Below are 13,857 nucleotides of genomic sequence, written 5' to 3'. Positions count from 1 at the left end.
TTTTTTGAAAGAAAGAAATGAATACTTTTATTCAGCAAGGATGCATTAAATGGATCAAAAGTGACAGTAAAGACATTTATAATGTTATAAAATTTCCACAAAATCATGAAACAGCACAACTGTTTTCAACATTGATAATAATCAGAAATGTTTCTTGAGCAGCAAATCATCATATTAGAATGATTTCTGAAGGATCATGTGACACTGAAGACTGGAGTAATGATGCTGAAAATTCAGCTTTCATCACAGGAATAAATTAAAATTTTAACATATATGAACGTTGAAAACCTTTCTTTAAATTGTAATAATATTTCACAATTTTACTGTTTTTCCTGTACTTTTAATCAAATCAGTGTAGCCTTGGTAAGCAGAAGAAACTTCCTTAAAACATTAAAAAATCATACCAACACAGTAGTTTATATTTGGGATGCACTAATACCAGTGTCGGTATCAGGCCTCATTATGCACTTGTGTACTCGTACTCATTAAAATGCTCCAAAAATGAATGAAATAAAAAATAATAAAAATTATTTTAATAAAGGGTCTATAAAGTGCTGTGTCAATTTGAAATCAAGCAGTAAAATGTCAAATCAAATTGACGAAATACTGGAAATGCCTTTCTTCTATTTTCATTGGTCATTGGACCCTTGAGTTGAAATATGCTCAGTTTTGTCCTCATTATCCCCATTCAAATCTCAAATAAATCTAGTTGATATTTTTCATGCTGTCCAATATGAAAGGACCTTTACAAGGTGTAGTTGGAGTCTTACATCATCATATCACAGCATTTTACAGCATTATTGTGTACAGGAGTCACTAACCTCACCATGCTGTAAACACATTTGTCTGGTTTGTCACAAGATTTACACGCTCATTATGATGCCATGATCATTTGACCGCAGTCTTCAGGCATGTGACGCTTATCTTACATGAGCATTGCTAATTACTGCTCACATAAAAGACCATTCAAAGTCGTGGCCGGACCTGCGTTACTCATAAACGTGCTCTAGATAGCACACAGAGGTGGGGAACGTTTCATTCTTCAGCAGTTAATCGACCTTTCCTTGTGTTTTCCCTGCAGAAGGGCTAAGTTTGGATTTCCCTGATCTAAAAATACTCGTGAAGGGCTCTTTAAATACATGCATCTGGTAGCAGTAGGTGTTCAGGGAAATGAACCCTGGGGGATCCAGAGACCTGACAATAAGTCAACAGGATGTTTAATCATCAGCCCTCTTCTAAACATTCACTTAAAGCTCAGTGCCATTTCATTGGTGTCAAAGTATCAACTTAATGAATGTGCTGTAAGTTGCTCTAGTTGAGAAAGTGTATGTTAATTGAACCAGGCATTTATAAGTTTAGACTCGCATGAGACTTTTAACAGTTGCACAATAATACAGAAAATGGAAACAATCCTACAGATTAAAAAAAAAAGGAAAAAAGTTAATACCTTTATCAAGCAAGGATGCATTAATTTGATAAAGAAGTCACAGTAAAGACATTTATAATGTCACAAATGATTGTGGTTCTATTCGTTGAAGAATCCTGAAATAAATGGTTCAAGGTTTCCACAAACATATTAACTGTTTTCAACATTGATAATAATCAATAAATGTTTCTTAAGCAGCAAATCAGCATATTAGATTCATTTCTGAAGGATCATGTGACACTGAAGACTGTCACATGATCAGTAATGATGTTGAAAGTTCAGCTTTGATCACAGGAATAAATGACATTTTACTATGTATTCACATAGAAAACAGCTGTTTTAAATTGAAATAATATTTCACATTATTTCTATTTTTACTGTATTTTTGATCAAATAAATGCAGCCTTGGTGAGCAGAAGAGACATCTTTCAAAAACAAAAAAATCTTACAGAGGAAGTAGAATATTTTGTGTTTTCTGTCACATTATCTGGAAAACACATGATTCATTTAGTCATCACTGTGATATTCCAGTATGGACGGATTCGGTATTCTCCTGTTTCACAGTTCAATCTTATAATCATATTAGTTATGAAAAGGCAAATGTTCAACAAACTGTTTGGCTGAGAAAGAGCAGGAGGGAGTTCACAGCAGAACAAGGCTGAAGTGCACCATATGCTCTATACCACTGCCAAACTATAATCATGTGCCGTGACATGATGGGAATCCTGTGCTTATAAACAAAAGCGAATGTCAACCGTGTCTGTGTGTGTGTGTGTGTGTGTGTGTGTGTGATCTTCACAGCTGGGCTTTGCTGATCTGAACATGGCAGAGTTTGCTGGTTCAGGCTCCACCGCCCGCTGCTGTCTTCTGGAGGGATATGACACCAAGAACACACGCCAGGACAACTCCATCCTGAAGGTCAGAGGTCAAACTGGGGCCGGCGGACTGCATCATTCTTTTTTTTTAATTCTTCCTTATTAGAAACAATATTTTCTAACAGGTATACACAAAGAGATCAAATTACAAGTGTCAATAATTGCAACAAGGATAACAAATACATAAATTAATTATTTAATTAAAGGTCCCATATTGTACAACTTTCTGAAGTTTTAATTTATGTTTTGATGTCCTTAGGAATATATTTTTGCGGTATAAGTACCAAAAACCATATATATATATATTTTTACTGCTCCTTTCTCAGGAGCTCTGCCGAGAACAGGTCGATTTTGGCCTGTCTACTTAATATTCAAGAGCCTCTCTTCTGATTGGCCTGTTGTTTTCTGAGTGACCCACCATTGGTGACTGAGTGGTTCTGACATCACAAATATACGGAAGTCACAACAGCTTGTGAAAAGGCAAAGCTACTTTATGCAGGCTGTGTGTATTTGTCTGGGGATCGACTGTTTTGAAACTTATATGGTAGTTTCATAGAGCCGAGACCTCTGTTATCACTAACACAGCCAGGAAATTTCAGTTTTGACAATATGGGACCTTTAAATCAAAAAACAACATTTTTAAATCAAGCCAACAGGGGTGCAAATACAAGGGACAGTAGACAGAAATGTAAGAAATTGAAGTAAAATAAATAAATAAGAGAGAAGGCTAACTAAACACTTTTAAAATTAAGCACAGAAGAGAAATCGATAACACTGTGTTTGTAAACATGTTTTGTGATTGCTTGCACATTTCTGCTCTCTCCTATAAGATTTATTAGCCGTGACTCGTGGTTATGCAATATTCCTGAAACCGAACTCCATCTTGCTCCACAAATATTGAATTGAAGCCAAAGTTGCAAGTTAAAGCTGCAGTAGGGAGTTTTGAGAAAATGTTGACTTAGCCTGAAAATTTGAACAAGCACAACTTGCAGGTCCAACCCCCTTGCTCTCTGCTGCGCTTCAGCCCTCCCTCCACAGCTCCTCCCCCACAGCTCCTCCCTCCACAGCTCCTCCCCCACAGCTCCTCCCTCAACAGCTCCTCCCCCACAGCTCCTCCCTCCATAGCTCCTTCCCCCACAGCTCCTCCCTCCACAGCTCCTCCCCCACAGCTCCTCCCCCACATCTCCTCCCTCCACAGCTCCTCCCCCACAGCTCCTCCCCCACAGCTCCTCCCCCACAGCTCCTCCCTCCACAGCTCCTCCCTCCACAGCTCCTCCCCCACAGCTCCTCCCTCCACAGCTCCTCCCCCACAGCTCCTCCCCCACAGCTCCTCCCTCCACAGCTCCTCCCTCCACAGCTCCTCCCCCACAGCTTCTCCCTCCACAGCTCCTCCCCCACAGCTCCTCCCTCCACAGCTCCTCCCCCACAGCTCCTCCCTCCACAGCTCCTCCCTCCACAGCTCCTCCCCCACAGCTCCTCCCCCACAGCTCCTCCCTCCACAGCTCCTCCCTCCACAGCTCCTCCCCCACAGCTCCTCCCCCACAGCTCCTCCCTCCACAGCTCCTCCCTCCACAGCTCCTGCCCCACAGCTCCTCCCTCCACAGCTCCTCCCCCACAGCTCCTCCCTCCACAGCTCCTCCCCCACAGCTCCTCCCCCACAGCTCCTCCCTCCACAGCTCCTCCCCCACAGCTCCTCCCTCCACAGCTCCTCCCCCACAGCTCCTCCCTCCACAGCTCCTCCCCCACAGCTCCTCCCTCCACAGCTCCTCCCCCACAGCTCCTCCCCCACAGCTCCTCCCTCCACAGCTCCTCCCTCCACAGCTCCTCCCTCCACAGCTCCTCCCCCATGTCATCCAAGATGTCCATGTCTTTCTTTCTTTTCTCTCCATATAATGGACTTCAATGGGACACAAACGTTTCAAGGACCAAATAGTTTCAGTGCAGCTTCAAAGGGCTTTAAACGGTACCAGACGATGAATAAGGGTCTTGTCTAGCGAAACGATCGGTCATTTCAAAAATAAATAAAAAACTTTAAGTTTCATAAGCACAAATGCTCGCCTTGCTCTGTTCTGTAATGCAAAATGAACAAATCTTTTTTCGAGTCATTTCGTTTGTTGAATGAACAAAATGACTCAAAAAAAATACATTCATTTGGATGAACGAGTTCGAACAGGAGAGTCACGAACGACGGTATGCGCTCGCGCTGTGCAAGAGAGGGGTGATCAATGCGTACACGAGTGTGATTGACACTGCTAAGACATTCCTCCTGGCTCTGATTGGTTGTTTCTGACCCGGAGCGGTGTATTTCTGCAAATGGCAATAGAACCACAGGGAGGAGCCAGAGGAGCTTGATATTTTCAGATTATCTGTCTCATATTCTACTGTCAGGACATAATGACAGTTTTAACAAATATTTGTTTACAAAAGTTACCTACCTGAGCAAGCATATTCCTTAATGTTAAATTGATCTGTAAAAATCAAATATGTTATTTCCTGTCCAAATGAAGGTGACCATTGGAATGACCCTCTTATCTGGAGATCCGTGTTTTAAAACGTGAGTGTCACTTTTCACTGTAATGTGGGCTCTGTCGCCCCCTTCAGGCTTATAGATGACCATACAACAAGTAATAATGAGTTCGACTGATTTAGTGAGTGTCTGAAATTTGTTTTTGTATAATCAGAGCACCGAGCTCAGCCAAATGTATATCTGTGTCGGGTCGAGACTCTTCCCTGCAGCTGGACTGTAAAGGAGAAGGAACCACTGACGTTCTGCTCAGTAAACACAGGCCCTCTATCCTCGGATCTGGTAAAAGTCACGTTATTAAAGGTGTATTTCACAACAGAAATGATATGAGAGTGATTTATTTGTCAGGAGCAATATGATTAATAAATAAGCAGTTCAGTTAAAAGTGAAATTACATATTTATTTGGTACTCTAAGATGATTTATCATCATGTTCTCATGTTTATACTCTTTTGTTTGTGGTATTATTGTTAATTTTCAGTAGTTTATTGTGGGTTTAAAAGATGATTAATGGGGTCCTATTATGCCTAATTAAGCTTTTTTTCATTTCATTTGATGAAATCTGCACTATTGAACTAATCTGAATCAACACTGACTGACGTCTCGATGACATTATTATCTTCTGTTGAACTGAGTTCTTTTCATAACTAATCAACATTCACACTGTTATTATTGTTGAACTAATGACGCTTTTTTGCAACATTAACATCGTTATTTTCTTGTTAATTACTGTGAAGCTCCTTTAAAACAATCAGTATTGTATAAAGCGCTATAGAAATAAATGTGACTTGACTTAATTTTGCCTTGTCTTTTTTGTTTTCTTCAGCTCTTCCTGATGAGGTGGATCGGAGTCAGAGTCCTGATGAATCGTTTCACACAGGTCATTCGCGCAACTCAAGTTATGCCAGTCAGCAAAGCAAACTATCAGGTGTGTGTGTGTGTGTGTCAGTGAACTCTGCACGTTTTCTTTTTCTGTTGCTGATTCAGGAAGTGTGCCTACAGCATCCTGTCTTTTTTTCCATGCTTTAGGTCCCTGCTCTTCCCACACGCTGCTATTGTGTGGGAATGTTTTTCTAACATACTCCCACCGACTCTTCAGGAGTGCAAAAACACACTCATGAATCTCATCAGCGTCAGTGTGTTTGTGTTCTCCTGAAGATAATTATTGCTGCAATGTCTGTGTTTGCTACAACAGGACCAGCTTTGCATTTAAGTTTATTTTCAGACATGATTTTGAGTGATGAGGATGATGATGTCCTTCCAGAAACAACATTGTCAAAGAGATAATTTCTTTTCATGCATATTTTATCATATTGTTTCACGGATTTGTTTTTAGTACTTTCTCTGTAATGCTTTACAATAAGATTAATGCATCAACTAACATGAACTAATAATGAGCAATACATTTGTTTTGTTACAGTTGTTTCATGCCAGCTCAGGTTCATTAATAACATTAATAGATACTCTTTTGGATTTAATAACATATTAGTAAATGTTGAAAGTAACATGAACTAAAATTAATAAATACTTTAGAATTATTTCTTGTTAACAAATGAAACCTTATTGTATTGTACATTGTTATTGTGTTATCACTTTCTCATTGTTTATTTGCTGTCATCTGATTGATATTCTTTCTCTGTAACTTGTAATTGTCAACATTTATCATTTAAAACAAGGTGAAGTTAAACATTTCCTGACTCTCCTAAAGCATCATCAAACAAACTTGCACTCGACTACGACTTTGAATCCACAAAAAAGCCATTGGCCGAACTTTATTCTGTTAGAAGCTCAAATGCATGTTTTCATGGTTTACTATTCACAGTAACTTTTTTAACTTTTCATATGGAGGTTGAAGTGGTGCATGATGTGTGTGTGTGTGTGTGTGTGTTTGTGTTGTCCTATTGTTAGTTTGATTACTTCTAACTGCTCTCCTCATTTGTAGGTCGCTTTGGATAAACGCGTCGGCTAAATGTAAATGTGTGTGTGTGTGTGTGTGTGCGCAGGCTACAGCACCGAACACTCCTGCTCCTCCAGTCTGTCTGATTTGACCCATCGCAGAAACGCATCTACCGGCAGCAGCGTGAGCACAGACGTCCCTTCTGAGAGCGACACCCGTCCCGACCGGCCTCCACGACCCCCGCGGCCCATCTTACCCTCCAACAGACCTCCACGGTACGCCCACGCCAGCTGGGCCTGAAGTGGGATATGCATTCTTACACTGTGTTAAACTAAACTGGGAAGGGTCACAGCACTTGCATATAGTTATCCTATTTCTAGTTTAATTGCTTCTATTGTTCTCGTCTTTTGTAAGTCGCTTTGGATACAAGCGTCTGCTAAATGATTAAATGTATTTTTAAATGTAAACATAAATGTCTGGCATTCATATATTTCTATATATATCTATATATATATATAAATAATTATAAATAATAAATATAATAATTATATATAAAATAATATATATAGTGGAAAATTTAAAATAAAAATTTTTTTATTATTATTAAATAATATGATATTGTTATGTATAATCAAATATTGAAAATATTTAATATTATTTAATAATTATTTACCTGCATATATAAACCTGCAGCGACACACTGATGTATGTACTCCACTTGAAAGTCCGGCAGTAAATGTAACTAGTATTTCCATCTGTTTATTCCAGGAGGAAACAAGATTCGGTGGAGGATCACCCGACCTGGGTCAACGACACGCGCATAGACGCAGACGACATCGTGGAGAAGATCGTCCAGAGCCAGAACTTCTCTGACAGCAGTAACAATGAAGGTGAGAGTTTCAGATGCCTTCGTCTCGGCTGATCAGGGATGTATTTTACAATTGTAGTAGAAACACTCATGGCTGCTCAGCACCAATAAAAACAAAGGCGTTGCATTTTGCCAGCTAAGTCCGACTTTAAAAGGAAACTACCTGTTCAATTTTTTATAAATAAATGTGATTTAATAAAATGATTACCATTGCATATTTGGATCGGTTTTCATTTCTTTGTTTCCATCTTATATTATTCTTTATTTAAAAACTGATCCTTCACTTTTGATGGAGGTAAATAAATCATAATATACAAGTCTGATAATAATATACAAGTCATAATTATATATTAACATATTATTAGAATTTATTCATTAATCTATTATTTATTTATTTATCTACATCAAAACTTGACCATAAAAAACAGAAGTCAATACAAATATGTAATAAATATATAAAATGATTTATTGTTGATTTGCATTGAGTTTTTCTTGTATTCTTGACTTGTATTCTTCAGTTTTGATGCAGGTATATAATATACAAATCTGTATATACTGTATTTATATATATATATATATATATATATATATATATATATATATATATATATATATTTGTGAGTGAGTGTGTAAGTGTGTGTGCACGTTAATTAGTGAGTGAGGGTGTGTGTGTGTGTGTGTGTGTTAAATAAATTATAATCTTAATTATATATTAACATATTAGAATTTATTATTCATTTACCTGCATCAAAACTGTAAATAAAATGCAAATAAAACTCAATGCAAATCTGCAATCAATATATAAAATAGTTTTTTGTAGATTTGAAAAAATTAGTTCCATTATTGTATGTACATTTTTATTGCATTTATGCGCATGTTATTTATTTTTAATGTAATAAAATGTCGACAAAATCCATTTACAAGCGCTGGCAGCAGATGCGTGTGAGACGTGTGTTAGCTCCAGGTGTGAACAGCAGTGTGTTGTCGTCACACACTCACTCCTCTGTTCTGTGTTCAGACAGTAACCTGAGGCTGTTTGTGAGCCGAGACGGAACCACAGCGCTGAGCGGGATCCAGCTGGCAAACAGGTGATTCAACACAAACACACCGGAACTGGGTTCGTTCTGCTGCAGCAAAAACACAAAACATACTGATCAAACTCTGTATTGTGTTCGCAGGGTCTCTGCCGGTGTGTATGAGCCAGTCGTCATTGAAAGCCATTAGATTTATTCCCAGTGTGTGTCCTGTTTTGGCACTGGAAAAATCACACAAACTCTCTTGATCTATTCAAATCACCTCCTGCATTTTCATTTTCTTAAAAAATAAAAAGTGCCAAACCACTGCAGATGCCAGATCCAAACCACTGCACTGGACACATTACAAGGTTTTTCACCGACTGCATGTGTGTTGTGTACTTACAGCTGCTTTTACATGTGATTTGTCTGGTCTGTGTCTTTGTCTTGAGTTTACACATCTGTAAGTGTGCGTTTATGTTTGAGAGTCTGATGACACGTTTATAATTTGCACCGAACACTAAGTTTTGACATGAACGGGCTCTTTAAGGCCTGTGATGCGTGACGTGGGCTTTTCCTGGAGTATCAGCGGGTCTGAATGCTATGAAAGGAACAGAGATGCTCTCTGACCCACTGGATGTCTCGTCTCGTCTCGTCTCGTCTCGTCTCTTGTCTTTCTGTGTTGCTGTGCAGCACAAAACTCCCTCCCTACAGATTCTAGTGTTATAAAAACCAGTTTAATGCACTTTACAGGACAATCTCATGAAAACATGTCCAGGTCACGTAGTACCTCAAAATCAAAAGGACAAGAAATTGTATTTTCCACAAAGAAAATTACTATTTTAGGATCATTAAGATATTTTTGGATGGTAATCTCAATGATAATTGAGCATTTTTGTAATTTTTTTAACTGTTTTTCATTGTATTGCAATATATATTTTCAGTTAGGTTGAATGCATAGGCAGTACAACAAATTCTACCTTGATGTACTAATACATTTGATATATATATATTGCATTACAAGATATTTGAGGTAATCTGCTTAATCATAAAGAATAAAGTCTTAATGGTACTAATTATAGTCTTTTTTTCAGATTCTGGGATGAAATATGACGTTTCGTGAAAGACTTCATGACATTCGCTTGTACGCCCAAATACCCCCAAACTGATTACAACTAATTACAAAATACATAATATTTCTAAATACACTGCAAGAAATGACTTTTATACTCAGGTTTTTTTTTTGTCTTGTTTTCCAGCACAAATATCTAAACATTCTTAAATCAAGATACATTTACTGGAAAAGCTAAATAACTTAGAATAATAAGTCTTGATTAATGAAATATGTATCAAAATGAAATTAGTTTATGCTTACAATGAGAAAAAAAATCTGAAATATTATCTTATCACTTTGAATTAAGTTTATTTCTCTGACCCGACTGGCACATATTTGTTCTTGTTTTAAGCACAAACTCACTTCATTTTGACACATTTCTCAGTAAACAAGACTTAATATTTTAAGCTTCTCCAGTAAATGCATCTTGATTTAAGAATGTTAAGATATTTGTGCTGGAAAAAATGCACAAATACTGAGTAAGAAAGTCAGTTTTTGCAGTGTACAACTTCAGTAAGAGCATGTTTACTGGAAGTCTCAATGTGTTCTGATATTAATGTTTAGTATCACTCTCAATGCAGTCAGTGGCTGTTTGATATTCACAATATCATAATCATCCGTCACTGCTGGTTCATGTACAGTAGTTTGTCTTTACTGTCACTATTAAAGTGAGTTTCATCTGCTCTTGAAATCATTAAACTGAGCTCACGGACTCATTTTCCCAGTACAGGACCAGCTGGCTGGTTATTTTCCTTCACTAAAAATCCCTCGAGACAAATTGTGCCGGAGTTTTGCAGTAAGACAGATGCTTTTATTGAAGACTAAGTGTGTTTTGTGTTTCTCTAGTGCACTTGATCAACTGATCGACTCTTTCGGTGCTGCTCGTATGAACTGAGTGCTTGTCGAAACCTGAATTCGAAGCACATGGGTTATTTTTTTTATTGTTTTTTTAAGCTTTTAAACCGTTCTCGTTTATTCTAATGAGAATACACTCACATAAATGATAGCGCTTCAGCATGCTGGCCTGGTAAAGCACGATCACAAGCACTAAATAATATGCAGGTTCAACTTTGGATCTTCCAAGCAGAATGACGTTCATCCGTTCAGCACCAAACGCTGAGATCTTTACATGTTCTGTAACTGTTAAGCAGGTTAGAGAGCACAAAATGCACAAGCCCTTCATATCTCTTGCAAATAAGCTAACGTTTTAATGCTATATTAATAAAATAAAATAGACCTATAACTTAATAAATGTCTGTAATTTCAATGAAATTCACTTGTAGTTCTATATGTAGCGCACTATTTTTGTGAATCTCAAATGTGATTTTAATCAATAAATTTTAAGAAACTCTTTCACCCATTCTGTTTTGTTGTCATGTCATTATGGATGCGATATATTAATCTTCCATATTTTCACTAATTAGCAGAGTCTGATTAACAGAAGGTCTCTCTAAAAGGTAAAAAAAAAAGTCCTTTTGGTTATTAAATATTGTGTAACGAGTTGATTTACATTACCATTTAAAAGTTTGGGGTTAAATATTTTTAAAAAGAAGTCTCTTGTGCTCACCAAGGCTGAGTTTATTTGATCAAAAACACTGAAATATTGTGAAATATTATCACAATTTAAAATAATAGTCTTCTATCTGAATAAATAGTCAAACTAAATTTATATCCTGTGATTAAATCTGAATTTTCAGCATCATTACTCCAGTCTTCAGTGTCACATGATCCTTCAGAAATCAGTATAATATGATGATTTGCAGCTCAAGAAACATTTATGATTATTATCAATGCTGAAAACAGTTGTGCTGCTTTATATTTTAGTTTTCAGGATTCAGTATTCTCATTTTTGATCAATTTAATGCATCCTTGCAGAATAAAAGGCTTACTAAAGAAATGTGTCGGCTACTCACTCCACACTAAACAAATTCAATTTCCATGAATATGCATTTGAAATTGATGAAAAAGTGAGTTATGTAACACATTTAGTCCCATCTGAGGATGTTTTACAGGGCTGTGTCTTCCTCGGCGGGTCAGTTCTTTCTCCTGACGGTCAGCTTACAGCAGATCACACACCAAACATTGTCTTCTGGAGCCATCTGAACACCAGTACTCGTCCTGAACGGCCGAAGCGCACATGATCCTGCGGGTACAACAGAGGACATGTGTCATTAACATAATGCAACTCAATGTAGGATATTGTACTAATGCCTTTAGATGCTCAAAAAACAGTTAAAGTCCCCTGTGGTGAAAATCTGGCTTTTAATGTTGTTTATATGTCTATGTGTTTTTAATATGCGTTAAGACAAACCATGTGCAAATTCATAAGACGACAGCATTGCTGAGTATTTTCTCCTTAAAACTACAGTGAACCAAAAACAAGGTTTGAAATCGCTGGTGTTTCTGACGTCACAAACTACCTTGTAACCAATCAGATCAACTTGCTGGTGGAGCTAATTAGCATATTCATGGTTCAGGCATACTAAATGGGGGGCAAGGGTGTAGAGTTACATTCAAGATATCTTAAGGCATGAAGAATTTGTTTACACTGGAAAAAAACTTTTAAAAATTTAATTTTAGTGTTCTAAGATGAGTTTTAAGGGATCAAATTATTGACTACCAGGGGACTTTAAAATTATAGGATAATTTCGGACACGTAAGGAAAAATAAATAGCCAAAAAAGGCAATTGTGATGTTTTACAATTCAGACTTTTCTCCCCCCAGTTTTGAAAAGATAAGTCAGAAACTCACAATTGCGAGAAAAAAAATAGGCTATGAATTGTGATTGTGACATAAAAAGTTACATTAAGTTCCTTAAGAAAGATAAAGAAAGATAGATAATTGCATCTTTTATCTCACAATTCTGAATTTTTTTTCCTCTAAATTATGAGTTAACGTCTCGTAATTCTGACCTTTCTCAGAATTGTGATATATAAACTCGTAATTGCGAATTATAAAGTCAGAATTGTGATATATAAAGTGCAATTCTGACTTTTTTTCTCCCAATTGTGAGTTTATGTCTAGCAATTCAGATTTTTTTCTCAAAGACTCGCAATTACGAGAACATTTCAGAAAACTTTCACTTTTTTTCAGAATTGGACTTCATAGAATTGGAATTTTTCTCGCAATTGTGATTTTATTTCTCAAAATTGCATGTTTGTCTTGTGTCTCATGTTAGCAAAAGTCAGAATTGTGAGATAAGAAGTCGCAATTATACCTTTATTTATTCATTTAGGCTTTTTCGTAGCGGGGAAAATAACAGCGAAATTGGAATTCTGAGAAAAAGTCATGTAAAGTCAAAATTTTTAGGAAAACAGTTTATAACTCACAAGTTCTATAACTAAGAACAAACGTCAGAATTGAGACATACATTTTATTACATAAAAGTTTTTTTTATTTTTTTTATTCAGTGGCGTCCCATAATAACCGTTCGCTACAATGAGTTTGGACTTGTTGATTGGGTTGTAGTGCCCTCTACTGGAGTGGAGCTCTACTACAGGCTCCTCAGCGAGAGATGCAGAATGACCTGTAATGAAGTAAGCCGTCACACTGATGCAGAGGATGATGAGGAGGATTGTCCCGGGACCCACGTCCACCAGCGCGCAGGCGTTCGGACACGCGCAGGGACTCTCCACCCACATCTGCAGGAGCGCGCGCGCGCTCACGCTCACGCTGGACGTCACGGAGTGATTCGGGCTGCATCGGTAATGAACTACAGTCTGAGGCTCGCTGTCAGAAAACACTGAGGAAAGAAAATCAACAGCTGATACATGAAAGATATACAGGTCCTTCTCAAAAAATTAGCATATTGTGATAAAGTTTATTATTTTCCATAATGTAATGATAAAAATTAAACTTTCATATATTTTAGATTCATTGCACACCAACTGAAATATTTCAGGTCTTTTATTGTTTTAATACTGATGATTGTGGCATACAGCTCATGAAAACACAAAATTCCTGTCTCAAAAAATTAGCATATTTCATCCGACCAATAAAAGAAGTGTTTTTAATACAAAAAAAAAAGTCAGCCTTCAAATAATTATGTTCAGTTATGCACTCAATACTTGGTCGGGAATCCTTTTGCAGAAATGACTGCTTCAATGCGGCGTGGCATGGAGGCAATCAGCCTGTGGCACTG

General features: G+C 37.4%; 1 protein-coding gene across 4 annotated transcripts in view; it reads left to right on the top strand.

The window, feature by feature from the left end:
• eeig1a (estrogen-induced osteoclastogenesis regulator 1a) overlaps positions 1 to 11,076 on the top strand; it is a 33,889-nt gene extending 22,813 nt beyond the window's left edge. For 2 of the 4 annotated variants that reach the window (XR_013195697.1, XR_013195698.1), the window contains exons 5-13: positions 2,228 to 2,344; positions 4,809 to 4,855; positions 4,983 to 5,107; positions 5,651 to 5,752; positions 6,828 to 6,996; positions 7,490 to 7,611; positions 8,608 to 8,677; positions 8,768 to 8,973; positions 9,697 to 11,076. Coding sequence is in view for 2 of the 4 variants with exons in the window: in XM_077206890.1 (XP_077063005.1) it covers positions 2,228 to 2,344; positions 4,809 to 4,855; positions 4,983 to 5,107; positions 5,651 to 5,752; positions 6,828 to 6,996; positions 7,490 to 7,611; positions 8,608 to 8,677; positions 8,768 to 8,813 (798 nt within the window). In the remaining 2 variants the exon portion in view is untranslated. Of the gene's footprint in view, positions 1 to 2,227; positions 2,345 to 4,808; positions 4,856 to 4,982; positions 5,108 to 5,650; positions 5,753 to 6,827; positions 6,997 to 7,489; positions 7,612 to 8,607; positions 8,678 to 8,767 lie in introns of all 4 variants that reach the window. The other 2 variants (XM_077206890.1, XM_077206891.1) reach the window with 1 other exon arrangement.
• Positions 11,077 to 13,857: the final 2,781 nt, after the last annotated feature.

This window comes from Siphateles boraxobius, unplaced genomic scaffold (assembly GCF_051911475.1).
Source record: "Siphateles boraxobius isolate OS27281-9 unplaced genomic scaffold, OSU_SipBor_1 57, whole genome shotgun sequence".
NCBI lineage: Eukaryota > Metazoa > Chordata > Actinopteri > Cypriniformes > Leuciscidae > Siphateles > Siphateles boraxobius.
This window is presented reverse-complemented; position numbering and strand designations above follow the sequence as displayed.